Source organism: Anabas testudineus, chromosome 14 (assembly GCF_900324465.2).
Source record: "Anabas testudineus chromosome 14, fAnaTes1.2, whole genome shotgun sequence".
NCBI lineage: Eukaryota > Metazoa > Chordata > Actinopteri > Anabantiformes > Anabantidae > Anabas > Anabas testudineus.
In genome coordinates, this window is record NC_046623.1 from 13,390,802 (window position 1) to 13,417,973 (window position 27,172).

The following is a 27,172-nucleotide window of genomic DNA, read 5'->3' on the forward strand; positions in this document are numbered from 1 at the left end:
TGTATAGTATTTAATACACTTGTGGCGCAAATTTCCAAATAACTTTCGTAACAATTATAGATCCAAAATTTTATGGCATGAACATGGAATTTTGAGCCCTGTTGGAATATCCAGCCCTAATGTTGGGACCCCGTTGCCTCAAAGTTTCCATTACTGGACACACAATGTATTTAATGTAATTAATTGGACTTTTATTGTGAAATGTTGGCAAATAATTTCCTGGACTGCTGGCTGGAAAATATCACTTTTAAACTGTAGTAAAGGGGTTTTTAAATAATGAGCACAATATGTAATTTGACCATAAGAACATGTAAGTGGCAGTGTCTTCACAGACCAAACTTCACTCAGAAAAGATAATATTATATGCCACAGCTACGCAGCAGTTTTGGCATAAAGGCCAACACTACTCAAACAAAACACAAAACAGATTTTTGTTTAGGCAGTCAACCATCTCCACACGCTATCAAAGTATCACACATGATTTAGGTGAAGTGACAATTTATTGAGTAACTTTGGAAACAGTAAACATCTGATTATTACTTGTCTGTTACTAATCATTTGGTGATCCAAACACATCAGCAGACCTATAAATCCATACATACAACAGCAATGGAAAAGGGACAAGGTGAAGCTTGCCTCATCTACTCTCTTGACTGTTCGAAAAAGCCACAAAATATTGAAAGGGACAAACTGTCACATTAAGTAGCTATGTTGGTCTTGTTAAGTGCTGTGGGGGAAAAGACACAAATTTACTCGGCGATGCCAATAACTCCACAGGCCAGACGTCCACCAGCATTTCCAGTCTTTTTACTCTCATCATTGCCTCCTCTTCCGAGGTCATCAGCCTTCTCATGGATCTAACACAGAACAAAAAGCACAGTGAAAAAACATTAAGCTGAGATTAACTTAACTTTATGCTAAAACCTGGCTCACTAGTAGCACATTGTGCCCACTGGAAGTAAAATGAAAGGTAACAGGCACTTTTCCTTACCACCATAGTTCGACCAATGATGGAGTAGAGGCCAGTGAGGGTGATTATCTTATCAGTGATGTCGATCTTGGCAATATTATCTTCTCCTGCAGTCACATTCCCAAGGTCTCCAACATGCCTATTAACATTGGAAAGACATTACTACAGATAACAAAGCTGATGTTTAACATAAACTGATATAAATCCTGTGTTTGGACACTTTCACTTTTTGCTTTTAACATCAAGTTATTTTCAGGCCATGAATATACCATTACACTATTTTAGAGAATGTTATTAGTGGTACTGACTTATTAAACTTGCCCTGGTCAACAGAGCATAGCACTTAATGTTTAAATAATAGTCAATGTTTCAATAACAGTGGATAATCAGTTTAAAATCACTTTTGCAGCATGGTGAGACGTTTTCTTTTTCTATGAATTTAAAGTTTAGATAGTAATATTATTATCTAATAAAAGGCAAACTGTGAAATAAAGTTACTTCTGTTTCCCTCCAAAGAGAAACTAAGACACATGCAGACACTTTTATCCATACCAATGTTTATTCTGCCTTTTAATTTGACATTTGTGGCGGGAAACAGATAGAACTACACACAGACTGTGTGCAAAACTATGCAAATTGTGCCAAATCTTTGCAGATATTGCCATACTGAACAACACAGTATCTCTTCAATCAAACAAATCAGTACAACAAATACCAAGTATTGGGTTTTCGTTAGATCTTCGCAGCTATAAAAAAATATTTTTATCTTTGGCATCAATTATTAAATGGGCATTACAAGGCAAGATTATCTGTTGAACTGAGCAATTGTTCTTTTATCTGATTTAATTCACCTGTCTGCATCTTTAGGACCTGCGTGTTCCTTGTTGTGGGGATTGTAGTGAGGTCCTGCACTGATGCACCCTGGGAAAGAGTGAAATAAAACATAAAATGTATCGGTCACGAAACACTTAGGTTTCACTTTGAGTATAGGTAGACTAAAACTAGACAATGCAGTAAGATTCACGTTAAATACTAGCTGATAAACACAACTATAGTCTGATTCTCACCATTTGTGTTGTCTCCATATGCATGAACATGGAAACCATGATCACCAGGGGTCAGGCCTTTAATTTCTCCTGTAATTCTCACTGGGGCTGAATCACTCTAGCAGATCGGGATAATACAGAGACACAAAAAACCTGTCAAAGCCAGCTGGCTAGAAGGACACAAAAGTGAAATAAAACAAGGATTGTTTCCATCACACTTGCATGTTCCAAACCAGTTAGACAGTCTTGTTAGTAACCTAATATAAGATGTTAAGGAAAGTGTAAAGAAAAAATTCAAATTCATTATATCTGACACAAACGCATTAAGCAATGAAAAGACTTGTAATCTTTGACATTCTTCATTAGGTTAACAGTAACATGCAAGAGTATGCTTTTATGGGTAATACAAGGAGTCAATATACAGACTAAAACTGCAGCAACATGCCTGCAGTGCATTTTTCACCAAAACATGATGGCAAAATAAACACTATACCCACTTTAGCTGTCAGAATATTTAGCTCAGAGGTAATAATAGGTGCACTGGAGATAGGGTATGCAGACTTTAATCTAACCATGCAATGCAGTATGATAGGTAACCTTCAATTTTATATTACTCTAAACCTAGATAACACATGCTTGACCCGCCGTGCTTCACTCTTATCTATAAGGCTATCATGAAACAGGGCAATGACTCAGCAAATTTAAATAGCGAGCACGCTTTAATTGCTAACGTTACCAATAATTGTTTTTGACAGTAGCCACATTAAGCAAAACGGTCCCAAACTGTGTTGACCCCTGACTTACCAAGTCAGGAAACCACTTACGAATGGCAATGCTAACCTCAGAAACTGAGACTGCAAACGATGAAGTTATGCAACAGGAGTCCAACGTTGATCATTAACAAGCCGTTCAAAGGTTATGACTTTAAAAGCCACAGTTTTACTGAATTAATTTTGTAATCACACGGTTATGACAGTAGCTTACTTTGAATAAACACAAACAGGTTGTTTATTTAGCTAGCGTTATGTACGTTAGGCGCGGCTAACGTCAATGCAAATTGAAGCGTGCAAGCAAACGTTATTTTGAATTAAAAATCACGGAGAGGTTGCCAAAATATAGGTACTGAATTAAGTCAAAGGCTTCTCATTCAAATGTGTCATGTAGCTGAAATCCGATGTGACTAAACGCTACTAGCGTGAATGAGAACTTAGCTTAGCATGAGAGAGCTAACGCTCCCTGGAGCATGCACGTCTCTTGCTAATTGTAAGAAAACAATTAGCTAGCTAGATCATTCTTTCTCTAAAAGCTGTAGCTGAAGGTCGACATACTTCCTGCTCAAAATGTACGGTCCCGCTGGTTTCTCCGGCTCCTTTGAGCACACAAACAGCTTTCAGCACCATCTTTGCAGCAGTTCTAACAGACACTCAACTTTCTGTGGAGACAACCAAAGTGTGGAAGAGGTTAGTGGGCGGACACATAATGCAGACAGCCAATCACAATCAAATACGATCAAGAAGACGGATTCTGATTGGTCGCTGTTTATGACGACAGCAGCATGTATTAAGTTGTTGAGGAAGTGCTCGACACTGGCGCGTTTAGTCTTCATGCTAATAAATATTCTGTAAATTTAATTTGAGCACATTTTGGAAACGGTTACGATTTTTATGTTCACATATGTGTACGAATTTTGTGTGAATAAAGATTTATTAAAATACTTTTTTTTTTTTTTTTTTACAATTAATTAGTATATTGTTTCAGCATTTCCAAATCAACTAAAATCCAAAACATATGCAACTTCACAAATAAGCAAGTCACTGTTGAGTCATTGCCAGAAATATTTAAGCGTTTACCCAATTAAAATTAAACTAAAATTAAACTTTAGCAATTCCACTAATTTAATACAAGACTATTTAACTATCTATCATCTATTATCTTTACAACCATTAGTAAAAAAAGATGTGATACAAAATTTACAATGATTTAAAGACCCATAATTTGTGCAATTTGTTTTAAATGAGTAAAACTGAGGTTTTGCCTATCAATCTACAGTCAATGACCCATAACAAAGCAAAAACATTTTGTATAAATTTATTACAATAAACAGACTTTGTGCCATGCCACATTTTACCATGGCACTCCAAACTGTTTATCAATCTTTGGGTCTTTAACTCTGCCTGTCCCATTAGATCTTTGTTATTGGGACTAAAGAAGAGAGTTTGTGTCCAGCAGGATTAAATCTGAGTGGACAAGTGAAAAAGAAGCACTTTTTCTCAGTCATCATCATCACTGTGGTGCCTTTAGGTAAAGCCCTTTAACCCATTTGCCACAAGTTAGACTATGCTTGTTCTGGGCAGCAGGCTTTCCCAGAAATGAAAGGGGGTGTTGGCAAAGTGAAGTTTCCATGAATGATATAAATGTTAAATAAGCATTAATTATTTCAAAATAGCACAGTAAATATTTGACATGTAAACACACCGTTGCATGAATAGTGTAGAAATCATTTTGACTATCTGTCTTTGAACATTGAAAATCTGAGTGGCAGCACAAAATATACAGTAATTTGAAAAAGCAATATGATTTGGTAAAAAAAAATCGTTTATTAAAAACAATTTCCTATGGCTGAAATATTGAAGATCTTATGTCCATGTCTTTTGTATTTTTAACAAATCATAGAAACGTCTGTCAACTTTCAAACCATAAGGAGTTAAAAATGTTAAAGCAAAGGGTCTTGGTTATTCCTTCCAAGTCAACTTGTTTCTCTCCAACAAACAAATCACAGATTATAAACAATTACCACGACACCTTAGAATCGTCAGTGATACAAGCATATTTACAGCAGTGTGCCCCAAGCAATACTCTTCAATTCATCATTTTAGTTTTGCCCTTGATGCATCTGTGTTAAAATTATTAGAGAACAGGGGTTGGACCAGCAGAATCTGGGCTTCACATTTGACCATAAGAGCCGTGTGTGGACTACAGTGTTTAAAGAAACTTGCATTTGCTTCTTGTCTGCTGGATGAATAAAATGTTCACATTTATTTCATGAACTGAAGATAAAAAAGTACACATTTAGGCAGGTATGACAGATTTAGCCAGCAGGAAAAAAAAAATCACTAAACAGATCAGAAAAGTTTGAGTGCTGCAGATGTTAGTTTAGAAAATGACCTGTCCCAACATTTAACAGAAATGAAATGAAGTCCAAGTTTTTTCAACAGCTGTTGCTCACAAAGTACAAGTTAATTTCTCATAAATGAATGTACTCTATAATTTATTGATGTTCCTGTCTAAATCACTCCAACTTCTGAAATAAAGTCTACTTCTAAAGTTATTTTCTTCCCAAATATCCCAAAGAGAATATGCCACAACATGCTTGGACATTTTCTTTTGGTCTTAATTTTTGTGCATTTCATGTTATGCAGTGTCCCTTGCTCAATAAGTCACCTTGTCAGCAAAAGAAGCATTATAATGCAAGGCATCTGGACAAAAACAATTATGATCAAATGATGCCCTAAAAATATTAGAATGAAGGATATTTTGTTCAATAATTGACTCGAATTCCACTTATTAGTTAAATACGCCCCTAAAAGTACACTGGAAACCTTGTGAGAATAAACTTAGCTTTTAATGTTTTTTGGCCATAATGGAATAATTAATATGAAAACAATAAAACGATGTATTGAGTGTACATTTAAGGATAGTTTGTAATGGCCAGTTAATGGGTAAACAAAACACTTTTGTTTACCCAACATCCTAAAGGATGTTACCTAATTGGTACTTCCTTTTTTTCCTTCAACTTTTTATTCAAACATCCTTTTAACACCACCATACATATTTCAAAGCATTTGTTTACTGGCTGTGATCCTGCAAAGTGGGGCTGATAAACTACAAGATGAGACGACAGAAGTGTTTAAGGTATTCAGTGTTTGACAAAAGTTTTAAAAAGTACTTTAAAATGGATATATTTATCTCCCAGAAGGGTGCCTGCTATGACAGAGATGAGAAAGTAGGAATATAAAAAATAAATCTGTGCCATAGTTTCTTCTGTCTGCAAACCAACTTGAGTAAAACCATAAAAGCTACACTCCAATTAACGTCAGATGAAAAGAGCTAAGTTAACATGCAAACACTCCATTCATTCTTACAACTTAAAGAAAGGAGAAAAAGCTAGAGTTGATAACAAATACTTAACAAAAGTAATTTCCCAAACTGATTTTTATGTGGCTGTGTTTTAAAACAAATGCAAAGCCAAATTTGACCACAAGCCATCAATTCTGAAAACCATCACTGTCCATCGGTACAGGTTTGTTTTCAAGAAATGTGTTGCTGCCCAGAAACTGTCAATTACCAATTGACTGTGACTAGTTAGAATTCATCTGCAAAGAGTTGAGTCTTGCTATCATAGTGGAAAACACCTTTTCAACTTGTTTTGCAGCAGTCTCTGGCTGATGGAGCACGGGACCAGTTTATGATGCTGCTTCCTGTTTTGTTTCTGTGGGCTCACTTTGAGCTGAAGGTAAGGGCTCAAAGGGCATCGGCTCTCCTGCAGCAGTAGTTACCTCTGTGGCCGGAGCCATAAGTTCAGATTCTGTCTGCTTTTGACAAACTTCTACACTTGGTTCTTTACTGGTTTCCACAGTAACCACAGGAGTCTCACGAGGTTGTCCTGAATTGTTAGAGGTCCGAAATCTGTCCATATTTTCCAGCTCGGCCAGTCGATCATCCCTGTCCCACCGCGTGGTCCTCTCTCGACGTTCTCGCCTTGGCCTTTCTCCTTCTTTTCCTTCAGTTCCTCTCCCTCTTTCTCTGCCCCCCCCTTCTCCCCTTCCTCTTTCTCCACTCTCCCCTCTCCCATACTCCTTCTCATCGTCACCCCTCCCTCGTTCCCTATCACTATCCAGGCTGCTTCGCTTCTCCCTCCAGTCTCGTCTGTCTCGGTCGCGTTCATGGTCCCTGTCTCTGTCCCTGTCTCTATCCCTGTCTCTCTCCCGGTCTCTGTCCCTGTCTCTCTCGCGTTCTCTTTCCCTGTCTCTGTCCCGATCTCTGTCTCTGTCTCGCTCTCTGTCTCTGTCTCTGTGTTTGTCTCGATCTCTGTCCCTGTCTCGGTCTCTCTCCCATCCTCCCCCCCGGTGATCGCCACCGTCTTCCTGCCAGTCTCCAAGCCTCTCCCTCCCATCCATCCTATCAGCACCTCCTCCTCTGCTTCCATCTCCAAATGAACGCCTTCCACCTCCAAATCCTCGGTCCCTCTCTCTATCCCTGTCTTGATCCCAGTCTCTGTCTCTCTCTGGTTCTCGGTCTCTCAAACCAGGCCTTTCTCCTCTGAATGGTCTGCTATCCATTTCCTCTGCGCCATCTAGGCCACGAGGACCCCCTGGTCTGATAAAGGGAGGAGGAGGACCTTGAGGAGGAGGGCCATGCCCATGTGGCGGGAAAGGGGGTCTCATATTGTGGGGAGGGGGAATCCCAAATCCTACTTTAGCTGGAGGGGGCTCATGGTGCATTATCTGAGGATGTGGTCCCCTGGGAATCATCTGTGGGGGCATAGGAGGCATGTTGGGGTGGGGGGGCCTTGGCCCATGGGGAGGAGGGAAACGCTGTAAGTGTGGTGGAAGTGCAAGGGGAGGACGCTGAAGTGGGATTATACCAGGCCTTGCACCAAGCAGACCACCAGAAGGGGGCTGGATGTTTCCTGGAGGAACTCCTGGAAGAGAACCAGGGGGTGCACCTGGCAGTCCGCTTGCAGAAACACCTGGAAGGACACCTGGGGGTCCACTCGCAGGTACACCTGGAAGTCCACTTGCAGGAACAACTGGAAGGACACCTGGAGGTCCACCTGGAATAGCATTTGGAGGAGCACCTGGAGGGACACCTACTTGGTTACCTTGTGAAGAAACAAAAAACAAAACCAACATTCATTTTAAATAATCTTGATAAATGCAAATTAATTGGTCATTTAAATTTCTATCTATTAACCAGCCAAATGACTATTATACCACGTGTACTGTGTCTCAAAAATTTCAAAGTGATTGTAAAAGTCTATTTATCACTATAATCACTATCTGGTGAAAAGTCAGGACAGAAAAGCAGACTGACCCATATGTTCCATCTGGTTGTTGAAAATGTTGGGACCTTCAGGGACCTCATCGTTTTTCCTGTTGCCCAGACCTGCTGGGTCCAGAGGCAGGTCCTCAACTCCACCTTTGGAGGAAGGTGGGTGACTTAGAGGCATGGCACCTGGGGGAGGAAAACCTGGGAGAAGAACAGTCAGATCAGTTTTACGCTAGTCTAGTTTGTTGAAACAAACTCTGATCAAAGCTGCAGAAATAAGTTAAAAGAACAGTCATTCATCAGTGACCGGTGACAGTGGGTCACCTGTTCCAAGTCAGACTGTCCTATATATTAGGATTAATTAACAATATCTGATGCAGAATTATAGTACTACAGAACTACAGTACACAAAGAACTGAATGTCTCAGTATATTACAGATAAAATAATTTAAAGGCCAGGAGAGACATTTTGTGAGAGAGAGAGCAAACCCTACAAAAGCCAGCGAGAGAAGACTTAATGAAAGCTGAACAATGTGCTACCTGGAGGCATCTGCATTGGGTTGAAACCAGGTCTTATGAAAGGAGGAGGGGGTACGCCTGGCGGGAACGAAGGTGGAGGCATTCCTATGGGACCAGGAAAAACAGGTGGTTGGAGAGCGCCCACGCCAACCATTGGCTGCTGCACTGGAGGCACCTGAGAAGATTTATAGGATTTACTGTAGATGTCAAATGAGAAAGTTGGTCATACCTGCCATCCTGCGTTATCTATGCCATCTCATCTCTTTTAATACCAGCTTGTTATGTTACTTTACAATATTTTGTCGTTTAAAATACTGGTATCACCTTGCAGCTGTTGTTTACCTGTGCAGGAGGAGCAGCTGTAGCAGCCACAGGTAATACTTGTGTCTCCTCGGGCTGCTGTGGCTCTGAACGGCCGTTGTGGGTGAGTTCCTCTTGGTGGTCAAGAGACTTCCTCATGCTACTCCAATCTGTAAAACACAAACATAAATCAGACTTCTATAAACTGAAGACTGGTCAATGGCTGGAATGTACAATAACATCATGAAGCATTTTCTGTACAAGACCTTATTTGAACTATGCATGGCTGCATTTTTTACCTGGTGATAAGGTGTCTATGTCTAGTACACCTCCTTCTTTCAATTCATCCAACTGGTCCTCTCTGATTCTAGACCAAGGTATATAGGTGACACCCAGCTCTACGTTCCAAAATTGTTTAAACTCAGACTTTATGCCCTTGTTTAAAGCCCAAGCAATCTGGTCAGAAAAGAGGAAAAAAAACTCTTGATTAAAGGAGAAATTATCATTTTTCACCTCACTAAGCAGTAACCTGTGTTTCTCACTCACCTTGATGGCTTTCTGGTTAACTTTGTAAGTTCCTCTACTAAGCTTCTGTAGAGCCCTAAAGGCATCTTGCCTATGTATCATGACAATATAGGCACAGCCACGTGGAGGGATCATCTTAACAAGAAAAAGAGATAGACAGTCAGGATTTTCTGCTATTTAGTTCGCTACTCTAGATGTGTCAATTTGTAACTGTATTTTTCATATTGGAAGGAGTAAATGCCAATGTCACTGTTTTAAACAACAGCACCTAGTCATGGTGGGATCAATTTTAACTGTTCTATATAACTCCACTTACACTTATAGATTCAATCTGTCCAAACTCCTCCAGTAAACAGGCAACATCTTGCTGTTGTGTTCTCTTGTCCAACTGCCCCACCCAGAGAGTTGTACTGCAAACTGAACAAATATAACAGGAAATAACACGCTGCACACGTCTAACAAATCATTTGAAGACCCTGTCTATCTATTTAAATAAATATGGCCATAAATAGATCATGACTCACTGCTTAGCATCTCGCTCTTGGGTGGCGGAAGGCCTTTCTGCCGTCGCTCTCTCTCTTTCTCCCTCTCCCTGCGTTCCTGTGAGCAAGAGCGTGGAGAATGGAAACGCCGGTCTCTGGAGCGCGAGCGTGATCGCGTGTGCCTTGATCGCCGATTGCGTGAATTAGACCGTGACCTCCTCCGCTTTGGAGACCTGGAAAAAATAAAGGGCATTGCAACTTTTGGTATGTTTATCATAAATGAACACAAGCAGCTTACATGCACAAGCCAAGTGAAATGCAAAATAACAAATCAGTGTGGCTACAGGCTATGTCATATCTCCCTTCAAATCCTTACCTGGAGCCTGAGTGTGACCTCCGACCATGTCTGCCACCCCTCACAGACGAATGATCCACATCCATCGAAAAATCCTGATTACACATAAAGTTACATACAGTTATGATAGGTTGAAAACACTTACTACACTTTATACCATTTATAAATACACATTTTGAGCAGTGGATTTCCATCATTCTTCCATTTGATTGCGACTATGATTTCAGTGTGTGCATGAAACATATATTAACAAGTTTTTATTTATTGCATTTTTTTTCTATTAGTTTCCTTCTGTGTTTTATTTCCATACCTAGAAAACACAATTTTCCATTCTATGACTTTTAAAGTTTTTTTATTAGCCCTTGTTTACAACAAAACTGATTTGGATTATAAGCAACAGAAAACACCTCTTTATCTTTTAGCTCAGCCACCTGTTTTCTGGTATCACAATTCATATTTTATATTTAAAAAAAAGTACTTTATCAAGTTAATTTTCTCTAAGAATGACTTGTTGGATGCTGCTGGTTTGCGTATCATTTAAATGATGGTTATCTCTACCTGTTGTTGCTGGCCTATGTTGTGGGGAGGATACACCACTGGGAAGCCCGGAGGCCCAGCTGAACCAGGGAGGGGCTGCCCTGGAAGAGCATTCCCCATAGGAGGCAACATAACTGGGAAGCTCTGTCCTGGTGGTAAACCACAGGGCTGGCCGTTAGGAGGGAGTGAAACCTAAAAAGACAAACATGATAAACATGATAAACATTGTGCATGTACTACAGGGAACACAACAAATAAAATCTATTTAACAGAAACTGATTTGCCCTTATCCTTATTCCCCATCTTACCCTACCAACACTATATTACAGTATATGTATTTATTATGTAACTCTATCAAAACGCAAGCAGTAGTAGTTTGTGATGGGACACTTAAATTTGTAAATGTACATTTTAAAGTACACTGTAAAAAAGAAAACACACATTAAAAAATTGGATTACTAGATTTGACAGGCAGAGACGAGTACCTTTACAGTTAAAAACATTCTTACCTGGTGTGAGTTGTCTTGTGACATGTTAATCATTGGTGGTTTAAAGTGCTCCAAGTGCTGTGGGAAGGCTGGAGGCTGCTGCATACTGTGATAATAAAAATATAGCATCAATGTCACAGTTTCATTTCTAAAACAAATCTATGAAAGCTTCCCAGCTCATAACATCACACACGCAGTAGCATATGTAATTATTCATAGGCTCACAACGAGGTTTGCGAGGAGACTTCATCCTTCTTTGTTTCTTCTCCAACTTCTGGTTCATCATCATAGTCAAAACGGTCCAGCAATTTCTAAGAGACAGACACACAAATTATAAATGTAGAAAACAATCAATCACAGCAGCGCTTGCACACTTTTTTTTATATTTAAACAATACTTTCTTTGTGCCATAATGCAAATAATTAATTTAGCTTTCTAAGACGTGCAAATACAAAAATACAATGTCACCTTGTCAAAGGCTGTTTTCTGCTGGGTGGACTGGGTGGGCGGGTTGATCAGAGGAGGCTGCAGGCTGACCATGCCCAAGCCAGTGGTGATGTTTTGGGCCTGCGTTTGTACTGTATGAAGAGGAGGTTGAGTGTTGGTCTCTGGCTTCACAGGATGCTGCTGAAAATTCTGGAGCATCTGTTGAAGCTAACAATCCAGTGACAGGGAGAGAAATAAAATAGTTATTAGAAAAGGCCTAAAAGATGTGCAAGCAAAGACAACATAACAAGCAAAAGAACGAGGTCAAAGCTAAAACCAGTCTGAAATAACCACACACCTGCTGACCCTGTGAAGACTGGAAGAGCTGTGCCACAGCAGCAAAGGCGTCTGAGTTTTGGAGCTGAGCAGCAGATGCCATGGTAGAGTTTGCTGTTACAGCAGTAACTGGCTCTTTGGCTGGAGGTGGAGAAGAACCTGAAGAAGAAGATGCAGCATGAATAAATGTTGTGACATTGCAGAAGCTTATTGAAAAGTTGCCACGGCGAATGCATGCTAAGGGCGGTCCAACGAAATAATGGAGTGTGTGACTTTTTTACCTGGTTCATCTGTGCCTGTATATGGTGCAGCAGCACTGCTAGTACCAGCTGCCATATCCAAAAGAGGCTGAATAACCTCGATCTTGAACACTCCATTCTTCTGCCACAGATTTAACACCCGCACTATCTTACTCTGCAAAAGAAAAAAGGAACCATGGGAGGAGGTGAATGAAATATAGTACCCCGAAAGCTGACTGAGGTGACAGTGTTCAACATCAGAATCACCACTGTTCAACTCAAACTGTAGAATTTGTATTTAACACAACCCTCTATAAGTCTGGTATTTTAATTTACTGTCATCACAGTGAAATGTTGTTCTCTGTTCTTACCCTGTCCTCTACAGGGCAAAGGCAGAGGTTCTCAAAAGTTCCTGTAATGTTTTTGGTAAATCTTGGCCCGAACACATCCTTGTCGGCTCCAAATTGATGTCTGGACTGCCTGACAATGGAATCTACCACATACAAGCCTGCGACCTTGTACTCGGGCTTACACTAGAGAGATGAGAGAGAAACAGATTTTGGACTCACACATATTTGGTTAGAGAAACTGTGTGATAAGTGAATTCAGACCTGTTTGTTTACCTTTTTAATGAACTTTTCCACAATCTGGACCACATGTTTGTAGAGCTGAGAAAGGGAGAAGCGAGTTTTAATGTTATCAGGAAGATATAGTCTACAAAAATAAAGAATGCTATTTAAAAACACACAACTCAAATATACAGAGAATACAGCTAAATATACAGGTAACTATCCACACTTACTTTCATAGCTTTAATGGCTGATTTGGTGATGGAGATCATCTTCGCCCGAGAGATTGGGGGCTTGGAATCCATCAGTGAGAATAACTACAGACAGAGCAAATAATAGATGAATGAAGAGACTCCTGAGACAGGAGGTCAACATAAATAAAACATAGAGAGGACAGCGCTAGTGATGCGAGTAGACAACAAAGTGCCAATGTTAATCTTTTTTTCTGTAGTTTTTGATTTCCAAACCCTAATGTCTTCCTCTATAAAAACATATATGAGCTCTGTACAAGTGAATATCTTAGTCACAAGTTACATAACGAGAAAACCTAACATAACACAGAGTCTAGGCAATGAATATCCTAATTGTTACAGGCTGGCTGTCATTTATCAATGGATATATAATAACATTAACTGTTTAACTGTGCCACAGCTGATCTGAAATGTGATCCTGTGATCAGCTCTGTGGATTTATGATTTTTTTTCCAATGCCTCCTGTGTGCAAGTGCTATATTGCTCATTATCCTCTGACAGAGGGTTGATGCTGCAAGCTCTGGTGTTTTGTGACACTTTCATATTCTGCCTACTACAAAACCTTCATAACTGCAGGCACATCAAACTGACATGTTATTTTATACAACAGAATTTCACAAGTACTAGTACAAGAACAAGTCTGAGGAGACTCAGTGAACAATTATGAATGCTTTGGGGGTAAGGATGTAAGAGGTCAAAACACAGCCACATAATTCACATTACTGACAACATTATAACTTATAACTACATAATAAATTGTGTATATTCTGTGTACAGTCAATTTCCGTGTGTTTGGGGATGCTAATTCTAGCTGTATGGTGCAAACAGATGTTGCTGTTTGACTTAACTCATCCCGCATCCAGAAACTACTTTCCCTGTTTCTGTACCAGACAGAAACTACAAGATGCTTTTCTCAAGAAGCACTTGAAACTGCTCATATCGTCATAATCGATTACCAAGCTAGCTAGTTATGGCACAGGTTATTTTTTTGACTGCCTCAGTGGTTAAACAACTATATGGGCCAAGCCAGCCCAGATGTAACGTTGGAGGGTTAAAAGAGGCAACAGGGAAAACGGAAGGAACCAAATATCATTAACATTAGCTGGCTCGTCATGTCCTTTGACTGAACCTCTAATATAAACAGTCAGTCCTCAGACTTTGCTTTAACTTCACCTGACAGTAATCAAAACAAACACGGGCTCTGTATATTCATGCAGTTGTGTTTGTAAGACTGCAGTGTGACATTAAGAAGAGATAGTGTTTGCTAGTAGCACGTTAACGTTACCAACACCAATGTTAGTAACCACACTCAATCAAGCTAACATTAACCGCGTTACCAACAGCCACTGCTGACTTTCTACATGTGCAGGTTTGCTAGTTGGCAGAGAGTATTGTCGTTTCCTTCAGTAACATCATTCGTGCTGCAGGTGTGCAACACAAACACTAAGTCAGTTACCCTGAACGCAGGTGAAATGGACTTGTCCGGCTAGCTAGGCCCACTGGTTGGTCCTGCTCGGCTAGCTCCAGTGCAACACTAAGAGCAGCATCGCCAGACTCGCTGAGTTCAGGACTCTGTGAGCCCTGAAGGCATCTTACCTCCTGGTTAAAGGCGTTAACTGCATCCATTATTGCCCAACACCCCGATACTTCCCCGTAGCTCCCAATTCCCCGCTTAAAGCGATGTTTATTCAAGGAAGGGTCGGAACAACATGTCCGCTCCCGGTTGCTAACGACAGTTAGCCTAGCATCAGTAGCCGTCGGGTCGGCGGCCACTGCAAAGCATGATGGGATTCGGTTGTGTTGTTCTTGGTTGTGGCCACTGGGTGGCGCAGTGTTTTATTTAATTCTAATTACAAAAGACAATGCATGGAGCAGAAAGTGTAAGCTGTGTATAAAGATACTAAACTGTTAAAATAACCCATATCTATGGTTCTAGCTTAAACACCTACCAGAAAAATAGCTCTGATGGTCCCATAGATTTGTGTTCTTCCTATTCTCTGTGCATTGTGTACCAACCTATAACTCTCAACGTCTCCCACTTACAACCAGTATCCCTGGTATTAGAAGATTATCTAACAACAACTAAAGAGTTTTTAAATAATTTTCAATTCTGAACAATTATTTCCAAATCATTTAAACAAAGATTCATGCTGACACCATACTGGTCTACCGGTGATCAAGAGATACTTCTTCTGTAAGTGATGCCATAATCCAGTCCTTTCAAACATGAAGACAATTAAAGGTTTCAACCTTCCAAAAGAGTCACATTAAGTGGACCTCATGTTGCAGCCTTTGTTGTACAAAATCCCCGTTGTTTTTACTGTCTCTCCACTTCAACTCAACAGAGAAGCACTTTAAAAAAAAAACACACACAATGGGGGATTTTACATTTAATAGACTTCTACTTGATCTGATTATTTAAAACTGCTGAAGGCTCCTATTATTTTAATTTGAATACCTTTAACTATACAGGACTAGTCTACCTGTATTTGTAGTACAAACTATCTCCAATAGGTGGAAGTACACTTACACTTTTGGTTTAATGTCTGGGGCGTCTGGTTTAGTGTCTAGAAAGCATGGTCCAGCAGCCAAGTCAGACCATGTGTGTAGATGTAGCTTTTCTTCTCACCCCTTCCAGGAATCCACAACAAGAGTGAAGCCAACACAGCACACGTGTAGATATAATTAAATCTTATAAGAGTAACACCACACATTACGTTCTCATTAAACACCAGAGAGTGGTTTCAACACCTCTCTGACAAAGACTCATTACATAGCCCCACGTTGGTTGTTGCAGGGCTATTTTTATTGGATTATTATTTATTCATTATATTGTCATTGGTGTGGTGTTATTTTCAGCTCCTGTAGGTCCACTGTAGGCTACAGAAAACATATAATATAAGACTAATATCGCCATATTAGGTCATATTAACCTGAGATGAAGCCAAATGCCTAAAGAAAAATGAAACTCAAATGTTGCCCCTCCCTGCAGGTGTCCTCTTTTGAGTCATGAACACCATGTTAATTGGGCCAGTGAACAACCATGAAGGGAAGGAAAACGTTCCTTTGTCCTGTGCACTGGACTACAACTTAATTTGTTGGCAGAACTCCAAGTTCAGCACCAACCAACACCACAGTAAGAATGGAAATAGCTAAGTGGTGGTGGCTCTTGTAAGAAACTGACCGCTTCGCACAGCCAATATATTTTTATGACCCCTCATCGCCACTATAAACGAACACCCCTGAATCTGTGTAATTAAGAGATTCCAGGCTTGCCTGGTGCACAGCGCGTGGTGCAGCGCATATGGTGCCTTTACGCACAAAACATGAAGCTGACAGCACCATGATGCAGACACAGTGTGTTACAGGAATGAAATAGCCATCTATATATCTGTAGTGATGGTGTTTGTGTCTCTCTTTTCTCGCTACACATGTATTCTTTGTTCATAGCCATGTACAGTCGGAGCGCACCATGCGGAACGGCAGGGCAGTGGTACCGGGTGGAGTTGTCCCCCTTGTTCTCACATGTGCTCCGCCTGTTTGCGCTGATTGGGTTGAAAATTACCACCACTGTGCGAGGGTGTGTGTGTGTGTGTGTGTGTGTTTCTACCCTCACACTAAGAAACGCCCACCCAGATGACCGGGAAAGTCACTGCAAACTGAAAATCACGCCGCATGTACGCAGACTGTTCAGGAGATGACTGGTTAGAGAAAGCAGTCCAAGCTACTCGAGTATTAAGACAGGTTACGTCAGTCAATAACTTTCCATGATTGAGTCTGGCAATTTTGTGTGTCATTTCAATCTAAGCTGATAACTAGTCAAGACCTGTGTCGGAAACTGCTGAGTGCGCTCACTAGATGCTTTGGGTGAACAAGTGGCGCAAGCTCCGGTTCACTTAATTCGTTATTAAGGGCGAGACGCACGCAGCCCGGAGTTAACGCTCTTTACGGGACGTTAAGCATTTAATACCTGCCTTTAAGGTGGGCGAGAGACGAGCTGCGCATTTTTCCTCCCTTCTTAAAAGTAGACACTTGAAGGGAGCTGTGATGCCAGTTGCAGACGGCGACATGGTAGTGGACAACAGCAACGGGTTGTATGAGGGTAAAACCCCAAACAGTGCCGGGAACGAGAACATCCTCCCGGCCTCGCTGAGCAGTCCTGCTGCGGACATTCTTAAGAACTTTTACCACACCAAGCGGGTCGGGAACTACCTGATCGGGAGGAAGCTGGGAGAAGGATCGTTCGCCAAAGTTAGAGAAGGTCTCCACGCGTTGACCGGAGAGAAGGTGAGCGCACTGCGGAGTTCACAGAATGAAAATGCAACAGGGTTTTGAAGAATTGTGTGCTTTCATGTTTTATGTCTTACAATGGCAGTTAATTTAATTTAATTAATTTCTCCTGATTTTTACAAATGTAATGTTAAAATACAAAAAAACCAACTTTTTTTTTTTTACAATGTTTTAACATTTAGAAATTACAGCTGCCACACAGGCTGACATGGTTTTAAATTTCATTTTACTGGCAGTGTCAGCTGTCATTTTGTTTATTCCTGCTTGTTACCTGCCACATATCACTAGTCCGACCATGCATGATGATTTTTACCAATGTCTTACTAACTGATTTAGCTTCCTCAGAGAAAGTGATCAGCTCTGTTTGCAGCGGGGATCTTTGTTAATGAGCTCATGCGCCACCACCAGCTGTTGCACTCAGCTACATGTACACCATGGCTTGTTTTGCAGAAGAAGCTCAAGTGGCATTATTTACTTTATCGTGGCTGACAGAGCCGCCTGTGTGTTTTTTCCCCAACATGTGCTGGATAACCGAGTGTGCGCTCCGTGGCTTTTCCAACCCTATGCTTTGTCTTCTGGTGATCTCACCGCTGTGGGCGCGCAAGCCTGTGATAGGGACACAGAGGGGAAATTGCCCGGCCAATGGGCAAGCAGAGATGCTACTTGCATATGAAATCTTGTCGTTGATAAATGGGCTTCAGACTCATTATGATTCTGCCAGCGCAGGGCTTTGATGTGGGCAACCATTGGCCACTGGTTGCCTTTGTCTCTTGAGGCTTTTTTTTGGAGGAGCAGCCAGAATATTTGCATATTAGAAAAACAAGTTCCCCATGTTCCTGCATGGAATCCCATGTCTATCTGTAGGTGTGCAATACAATATGTGCATGTGTGTCACTGAAATACACATTTAGCATATTAAAGGTTAGCTCATTCTGACACCACCAACCCCCCCTCCCATTCTGTTGCTGTGGGGAGAAAAGAAAGCCCTCCACTCCTCATCCCTCTTTCCCTCACACTCTTTGTTGAGGATGATGCAAACACAGGCAATCACACAACCAAGCGCATCACAGCCCTCTCTCTCTCTCTCTTTACGCTCTCTCATTCTCATTCAGTGGAGTACTGGGACCAACAGGCTCTGGGAGGGAGCGGAGGGCAGTGAGTTTATTCAAGCGAACGGTAGTCAGGGGGGGGAAATGAAATAGAAGAGGATTCCCAAATCCCTTGTAGCATCACTAGAAAGTCAGTGTGTTGTTGAGAAAGACTGGGTGTGTGTGTGTGTGTGTGTGTGTGTGTTCAAAGGCAGGGGGTCTAAAAGTGACAGAAGATGGGATATGATGCTGTCATGGTCAGGGGGCTCGGGAGGTCATATGCATGTGTTTTGATGTCTGTAACCCACTTTTCCATCCATAGCCCCCCACCTCCCCCTGTTTCTGTCTGAGGGGCGCCTGATAAACAATTGAATCCCCCAGTAGCCCCCTGGCTGAGTGCACCCCTCCCCCTCTATATCCCCACCCCCCTTGTCATATAGACTGGCCTACTGTAAATACAGTGCCCTACCCCACCCCCATACATCGCTTTCTTTATCCACACTGCCTGGCATAAACACAGCCCATCTATTACTGTATGTTGATGGCTCAGTGTGAACACATACACACACACACACACGTACATATGCAGCCAGATTTAATTAGCAGCTATAAAAAGGGTTGTAGAGGTGAATCAATTATCAGAGATCAAAGGACAGAAGTAAAAAAGAGACAAGCTGAAGGACAGAAGAAAGAGAAAATGCACACAACCACTTTGGCCCTGATCATTTCATTAATGGATATGGTGATTAGTTTCACTGGTCATGCCTTTCCATGTCTGTAGGGTCTCCTTGAGATGATTTGCTGTGTATGGTAGCCATGCTCTTGAACTCAGTCTAGACAGGATACAAGGAGACATGAGCAAACGATGAAATAGAGTAGATGGGTATGTTATTGAACATAATTAGCTAGAGAGCAAAGTAAAGTGTTTGTCATTGACTTAAAGGACAAAGTTTGTGTCTTATATGAGTAGATTCTTCTGGCTTCTTTTGCAGTGACACAAACACAAAATGAAGGGATGAGGAAATAAAAAGTCTACCAGGCAATCTGGTTTTTCTCAGTCTGTTAAATGTGTTTCAGAAATGGAGCCGGGTCTCTTATTAGCCTCAGATTCGATTCTCCATTTGTTGCTGCTTCTCATGTGTGTTTAGCTGAAACCATACCATGTTTCTCTGTGTGTTGAGAAGGCGCCGTGGCCAAATGGACAGTTAATATGCACCCATTTGGCCACGGCGCCTTCTCAACACACAGAGAAACATTTGCCTTTCCCCTAGTTTATTATGGTTCAGTAACCCTTCTAACACACCCATACTCGCGCCTCCCCCTTCTACAGCCTCTGGGTGCTATACCGCCTGGGTTGCCCCACATTGGAAGCAGCTGTGACGAATAGCTCAGTGTCGAGTTCTATACCCTGCAATGTAGTTTGAGCAGCTCATCACCTGTTACACTACCCCCTCCCTCTTTTGCTAGACACAGCCGTGCACTAGTGCTCTATTCTCCACAATACCAGAATTAAACTTGCGCTGTTCCTAAATTACTGATTTATCTAAAATAACACCCTCTCCACTTCATTTTTCTCTCTCTCTCAATTTTTCCAGGTGGCTGTGAAGGTGATCGACAAGCGAAAGGCCAAGAAGGACTCGTACGTGACCAAGAACCTGCGGCGGGAGGGCCACATCCAGCAGATGATCCGCCACCCCAACATCACGCAGCTGTTGGACATTCTGGAGACAGAGAACAGCTATTACCTGGTGATGGAGCTGTGTCCTGGCGGAAACCTCATGAACCGCATCTATGACAAGAAGCGCCTGGATGAGAGGGAGACTCAGAAATACATCCGACAGTTGGTGCTGGCGGTTGAGCACCTGCACAGGGCGGGTGTGGTTCACAGGTAAATAATAAAAAAAAAAAGAAAAGACAAATACACTCACATTGATCTCTAGTGTTTCAGCAGAATTTAAATAGAAAAAATGATCCACCCATAGCCTCCAGAGCTTTGTGCTGTTTATGGGTTAAAGCTGAATTTAAGACTCCTGAGTCAGACATGATCCTCTTTCTCAAAGTGTGGGTTAAGTCCTTATTGTGCACATTACTGTTAATCCACAAATAACTAGATCTGTCTGCTCCATAACTGCAATTAGATGATTTCCCAGAAAGCTGCCCAAATAATTTATTTTATTAAAAATAAGTACAGTTCTGTAATGAGCCAGATATTAGTGAGTCCAACGCAATTCTTCAAAAAATACAGTTACATCTTATGATAAGGAAAACAACACATAAACTGCATCTCTAAATCACGTCAGATATAAATTTCACAAAGCTCTTCCTAGGAACATTCAATTCTTTGTGCGACAGAGCCTGGGAACTAAATTTCTATCACTGTGAGATGGCCTATGTAGATAACTGTGTAACAGGATTTGCTGGACTGAGGAGGGTTCTGGAGGGACACAATAGACCCTGAAAATCAGCTAATGTGACCTACATTGGGAGGGTTATGCATGTGTCAGAGCTCGTAGGAGGGGACACGATTTCCATTGACCTTTCCTGCTTGTGCATTGTATGATGAGTAGATAAGTTATCTAATGTAAACACTGGCACTGACATCCCATTGTTCTTTCTTTGTCTTACAGGGATTTGAAGATAGAAAACCTCCTGCTAGATGAGCAGGACAACATTAAACTCATAGGTAACTTAGAGGCTCTTACATTTGTACTGTAATGTCCAACTCATCTCAGATCTGTCTCACTCTTTTGTTCAGAAATGTATAAATGCATCTATAAATATAAAATGTTTGTTCTAAAACAAAATAAACATGAATATAAGCAGGTAATAAAATACTTTCAATACCAGTTAATTTACAGTAGCAATACCATGTTTTTATTAGTTGGAGCAGGGTGTCACAAAACATTTTATGGGTGAACAGTGATAAACTCATAAACAACACTCACTCCACCTCTTCTGTCCTTCAGATTTTGGCCTCAGCAACTGCGCTGGCATCTTGGGATACTCAGACCCTTTCAGCACCCAGTGTGGAAGTCCGGCCTATGCCGCCCCTGAGCTGCTCTCCAGGAAGAAGTACGGGCCCAAGGTGGATGTCTGGTCCATGTGAGTTCTCTCTCCTTTTTAGAAATGTAATTAAATGCTGTCAAATATCAACATATTTAGATTTTGCTATCATTGCTGACGTGTGTATTTTGGTCTTCCAGCGGTGTGAACATGTATGCGATGTTGACTGGGACTCTCCCATTCACTGTGGAGCCCTTCAGTCTCCGAGCCCTGCATCAGAAGATGGTCGACAAGGAGATGAACCCTCTACCTCCCTCACTCTCTACAGGTATAAAATGGACACATAGATATTTATTTCATACCGTGTCATAAATAACGTGGCGTTCCTTTGTGCTAAACAAAATATCAATCCACCAGCTGTATTTTACAGACGGTGCAGTCCAGTCTACTCCACTCAGATACTTACATGGCACAGTAATCACATGTCAGGGTAGAACTTACGGGTATGAAGTCAGGAGGTTATGAAAGAATAATATTGACATTCAGAAACAAAATAGAAAAACATCGGCGTCTGCCAAGAAGCATTTACAGTTGATTTGCAAACAGCATAGTGTTTACGAGTTGTCCAGGGCGGTAAAGTATATACACAACAAACAAGTGTTCGTTTTTCTTTTCAGAATTTCTTAAGCATGCACTTGGCAGACACGCAATTATCTCAGCGTCTTGCTTGAGGGAAAATATTTCCGTAAACATGTCAGGTGGATAAATGAAACTGCTGCTGTGTTGATTCAAAATTATGAACAGCCTTTAACTACGTTGGTAAATATTCTCAGTCATCCGGTTCAGATTATCTGGAATCTGAGTCATGGCAGCTGAACTTCTTTGTTTGAACTTTGTAAGAAAGATGCTGTCATGAATCCAGATTGGCTCTACCTTCCAGTTAAGCAAGGATAAAAAAGAAACTGCTGGCTACACATCAAAAATGCTTGTTGACAACAAAGTTTCCTCAGAACACACTCACAAAACCATGTTTTCCTTTTAGCATTGAAATAAAGAGCTTCATAATCGTTTACTGTAGTAATTAGAGTTGACTAAGGCCATGTTTTTCTGTTACACAACACGAGCAAATGATTAACAGGAACAAAGGTGTATAGTTCACTTCACTGGAAGTGATACCGCAATCTCTCCTCTCGTGCATGTCACAACGATAACAGCATAATATTCAAATCAGTTACATAGCCCATTTAACAATGTACCTGTCAACCAAGTCAGCAACACATGTTGTATATGTCAACACAACTACAATAATAATAATGAAATAAAAGGGGCTGAAGAGAACGAGTGCCGAGTTAGGGAGTATATCTACTCTACTGTAAGACCTCAGTACAAATGGTTGGGAGTAGTTTGCTAGATGGCTAATGTCCATTTCCACAGTTGTAAACCTCCAGTACACATGCATTTATGAAGTGAAACCACATCATGTAATAACACATATTCTGAAACCCTCTGTGGCAACATTTTAATATTTATTCTGCCTCTCTCTGTCTCAGCTGCCATCTGTCTCCTGAAGAAGCTTCTTGAGCCAGATCCCAACAAGCGTCCCAATATCCACCAGGTGATGGCTGACTCATGGCTCCAGCTGGCCAACAAAAACACTGGGGCACCGTATCTCAACAGGTAGTTTCACATTCTCAGAATTGTTTGAGTTTGCACTTTGCAGCAGTCTGTTGTACCTTGTTGTATGGCTATTTCTTCATTTTTTATTTTTGCATTTAATTCAAAGCATCATAAAACATGACCTTTCTCCCTTTGCATTCCCCTTTCTGTGCTAAGGATTCACATTGAAGAAATAAACCACACAGTGTTGCTGCATATGACGGAGAAAATGGGCTACAAGCACAGTGAGGTGCTGAGCGCTGTCCTCACCAACCGCGCCTGTCACACCTTGGCGGTCTACTTCCTCTTAAACAAGAAAATGAAGAGACTCTCTAAAGAATACAGAGTAAGCAGGAGCAGAGCACGTTCTTGATTATTTTTTAAGAGAGAGATATGAAAGCAATAAAGGTGCTGAGACCAAACTAATGCTACTGACCTTGCGTTTACATGGCATTCGCTGGAAGCATTCGCATATAAAGTTTTTCATTATGCCTTGAATTTGGTGTTTCAGAAGAGCGCATGAGTTATGTTTGTGGTTACGTAAAGATAGGTTGGTCACATGCTGATGTTCTTGCTTTGCTATGTCTGTTCAGGAGATGCAGTTCCAGGAGAAAAAGAAAGGGGAGAAGCAGAAAAACGAATACTTCCAGACTCAGTGGAGGAAGCACGTCGACAAACTCACCATCCCACCCAAACAGACACCTGTGTACCTGGCTGTTAGCAAAGGGCCCAGCAAGGAGAAAAAACATAAAACAGGTGAGAATTAATGTGGTACAGGACAAAGTTTTAAACAAATTATAAGACAAAATAAGTACAATCTTATTTATTTTATGTATTTTATTTATACAGGGTAGGTTGACTGAGCACGCATGTTCTTGTACAGCAGCGACCTGTTTCACACACATGTAGTCACCCCGTCATCCATCCATTCACCCCTCCTTCCAACTGTTCATCCATTGTTTGTCTGTCCATCCAGCCATCCATCCATCCATCCATCCATCCACCACCACCCAACCCATCCATCTGGAAGGAAACATCCTGGACAAGTTGCCAGTCAATTGTAGGGCAGAAACAATTTTTTAAATTTAATTTACATCTTACTTAGAGTATATAAGTAACATTTTCATTTAAATTAAACTGATTTGAATTGAGTTATATTATAAAATAAGTGAACTTGATTAAACTTTATAAACTTTACCAAAGAGTGCCAGGTGGTCAGGGTCAGGGTCTCTCTTAAAAAAACTTATAAGTGACAAAGACCTGGGAGCAAAGTTGAGGCCTAAGCTCCATTCCTTTTCTCTAATCCTTCAAGCTGTATGTAGAAATTGCCTATAGGCTCTGTCAGATCCAGAATGTCCAGATAGACTCGTCCTGCCAAGGTTAAGTTTAAATTATTGCCTTTGAGCCACTGACATGACATGTACAACCTTGACACATAGAACACTCAGCCAAAAGTATTTTGACAAGTGGCCTTGTCAACCTTTCGTTCAGTTGTACCTGCAACATGTTGAGCAAAAAATGCAGCTCTTCATTTGACAGAATCAGAATAAAGTATTTAAAAAAATCTTACAATGCTTTTCATTTCTTCTTCAGGTCTGTTGCGTGCCATAACTGGTGGTCATCGTAATTCACCTCTAGCACCACCTGGCACCGTCGCTTCCTCTTCCATGGAATATCTAGAGATCCATCCTCTCTTTCCCAATACACCGCAGCAACGAAGGCGCTTGGCCACTCTTCCACAAGTCAACACAAGCCCAGAACACAACATTCCTGCTCCACCGGCACCGTCGCCGATCGGCATGCATTCCTTCGGCTCCCTCTCCAAAGCTGAGCAAATTGAAGACACCCCAGCTTCACCCTGGTACAAGCTGACCAACGGTACTCTGTCACCACCCCGCCACGTCTCCGCCTTCCAACCTGACTCCTCTTACTTGAAAAAGGCCACAATCCCCAGTCCCCCAGTCCTCATCGTAAACCCGCAGCCCAAGAAGAGCATCTCGTCAGAATGGTGCGGCTCTTCCGACACCAGTGGCAGCCCCCCCAGTACTATAGGAAGCCCACCAGGCAGCTCGGCCTTCAGCCCTCCAAAGTCTGCTTTTAGTCCCCTAAACCCTACTTCAGCATTCAGTCCTCCTTCCAACAGCAGCAGCGATCCCGACAGTCCAACGCACCGCAGCAAGTTCCCCTCTATGGGAATAGGACAGATCCTAAAGAAGAAGGTGCAGCTGCAGCCATTCACCTTTCGGCCAGAACAAGTCGTTGAAGAAGTGGTATCCCCACCGCCTTACCCCATGCAGACTCTCCTCTGTGCTTCAGGTGCACTCAAGACCCTCTGCTGAGGGATAAAGGACAAAATGAAAGACAGACTGAACTCAAGGCCCCTCTCAACATTTTCTATTGCTTGGAGAGGTCTTCCAGAGTGGCCTTTTGAACTGTGAACTGTCCCTTTATTGCAACTGAGCCACTTTTCATGATGGACTTGATCACAGGGGGCTTGCGCGACAGTACAAAACATTTTATCTCTCGTCACCACTCTTGTTATGTAATTAGAAGTGGTGACACTGAGAAGATGAGATTTGAAACTGATCCCTGTGACTAAACCTCGTTGTGTCCTACATACAGAGTGGACATAGGACATTGTGTAATATGGGCCTCGAGGACAACATGTACACACATGTATACATACACAACACTGTATTATAGACTGAGTTAAGATACTCTTGTGTAATATTGCTGTAACTGGTTACTAATTGAGCCACAGACTGATTGACACCAGCTAACAGACCCCAACCTTACCCTAACCCTAATTACATGTATAAATGTTTTGTCTCTGTAAAAAGATACCCACTGACTTCCAGCCAGCTGGCACTGTATCCTCAATGCTGACTGGAGGAAGAAGCTCACTGCACTATTCTTGAAAACCAAAACCTATAGTAACAACGGTGTTCACCATCTTTTACCTCACTGCATTAGTCATACATTAATGTATAGCAGCAGTCAATTGTGACATGCCTGTGGATTATGCCGCAGCGTTGCAGTGTCTGAGCCTTAGTGCCATTAGAGTCAACACACTGAAATAGACATAAAATACCAAGAGTAGTCATACTCTCACTTCTTATAGCATTTCCATAAGCTATCACTTAACCACTGACAGTAATTCACAGTTGTAACTTTTAATATACAAGTATTATATCGCCTCTATAACCCACAGGGAAACTTACACTGTCAAAGTCTAAGATTAGACTTTCTCACAGCTGGATTTTCCTATTCATAGTCAGGTTTTGGAAATAAATAAATAAATAAAATAAAAAAATAGCATAAAAGGCCTTATGAAACAGATCAGCCAGCTAAAGGCTGAGGGTACAACTACTAGGATCGCAGAACATCCATGAATAATTCACTTCCTTTTGTCTTAATGCTGTAGTTTGTGCAATAGTCTTAAATGTTAAACTGCAATGATGAGTATTTGCCAAGAGCTCTCCGAGAGTCATGTGAAAATTGTTCTTGTAAATAACAGTACGACTCCCGTGCTCCTGTCACTTAAAATGTTCTGTATGAAGGGATCCTGAAATGTTTGTTGAACTGACATTTCACATCTTAGTTGCTAAACAATTATAAAAAGGCTTCCACAGGCACACAAGGCTTCTCGCTGTTAAGTTACTGTAGAATCTCTTCCTGTCCAAATGAGAAGTTGCATGCAATGTTTCACGGGTTGAACTGTACTGTGAACATTTGAAATTACATCTTTGTACCTTTTTTTTTTTTTTTTTTTTTTTTCTGGTTGATACTGAGATTGTTACAGATTCGGGGGGGGTCTTTTGTAAGATTTTTTAATGGACGGTTTTGTTTGAGTGTCAAGAGATTTTTATGCTGTATAAAGTATTTTAAATATTTATACTGAATCCATTATGTGTCTGTCTGGTGTTTCAAGTGCACCTGGTTACTGTCTGCTTTAATTTCTGCACAATATAGTCTGTGCACAAATACAAGTTTTTATTAACTGAAAATATAGAATGAATGGACTTAAAGTCATATACTTAAGTA

General features: G+C 41.2%; 3 protein-coding genes across 4 annotated transcripts; 1 reads left to right on the forward strand and 2 right to left on the reverse strand.

Moving 5' to 3' along the window:
* Positions 1-481: 481 nt before the first annotated feature.
* Positions 482-3,479, reverse strand: sod1 (superoxide dismutase 1, soluble). The gene is made up of 5 exons (XM_026373199.1): positions 3,345-3,479; positions 2,038-2,134; positions 1,822-1,891; positions 992-1,109; positions 482-857 (listed from the first exon to the last, which is right to left on the reverse strand). The coding sequence occupies exons 1-5, from the start codon at positions 3,414-3,416 to the stop codon at positions 750-752; spliced, it is 465 nt and encodes a 154-aa protein (XP_026228984.1). The 5' UTR covers positions 3,417-3,479; the 3' UTR covers positions 482-749.
* A 363-nt stretch (positions 3,480-3,842) lies between these two features.
* scaf4a (SR-related CTD-associated factor 4a) lies at positions 3,843-14,842 on the reverse strand. Its single transcript, XM_026372033.1, has 20 exons — positions 14,688-14,842; positions 13,074-13,157; positions 12,895-12,939; positions 12,643-12,804; positions 12,314-12,446; positions 12,055-12,191; positions 11,739-11,924; positions 11,496-11,581; positions 11,292-11,376; positions 10,804-10,974; positions 10,267-10,340; positions 9,933-10,123; positions 9,725-9,825; positions 9,430-9,543; positions 9,183-9,339; positions 8,926-9,053; positions 8,605-8,758; positions 8,110-8,265; positions 7,059-7,897; positions 3,843-6,956 (listed from the first exon to the last, which is right to left on the reverse strand). Exons 1-20 carry the CDS (start codon positions 14,715-14,717, stop codon positions 6,480-6,482), a joined length of 3,510 nt encoding a protein of 1,169 aa, XP_026227818.1. The 5' UTR covers positions 14,718-14,842; the 3' UTR covers positions 3,843-6,479.
* A 1,936-nt stretch (positions 14,843-16,778) lies between these two features.
* hunk (hormonally up-regulated Neu-associated kinase) lies at positions 16,779-27,030 on the forward strand. 2 transcript variants are annotated; one of them, XM_026371161.1, is made up of 10 exons: positions 16,779-17,378; positions 20,065-20,357; positions 21,097-21,152; positions 21,436-21,571; positions 21,673-21,800; positions 23,023-23,149; positions 23,306-23,474; positions 23,722-23,884; positions 24,105-24,188; positions 24,722-27,030. In XM_026371161.1, exons 1-10 carry the CDS (start codon positions 17,139-17,141, stop codon positions 25,465-25,467), a joined length of 2,142 nt encoding a protein of 713 aa, XP_026226946.1. In that variant the 5' UTR covers positions 16,779-17,138; the 3' UTR covers positions 25,468-27,030. The 2 variants fall into 2 exon arrangements, with proteins under 2 accessions (XP_026226946.1, XP_026226947.1); XM_026371162.1 differs by lacking the exon at positions 24,105-24,188.
* The last annotated feature ends 142 nt before the right edge of the window (positions 27,031-27,172 follow it).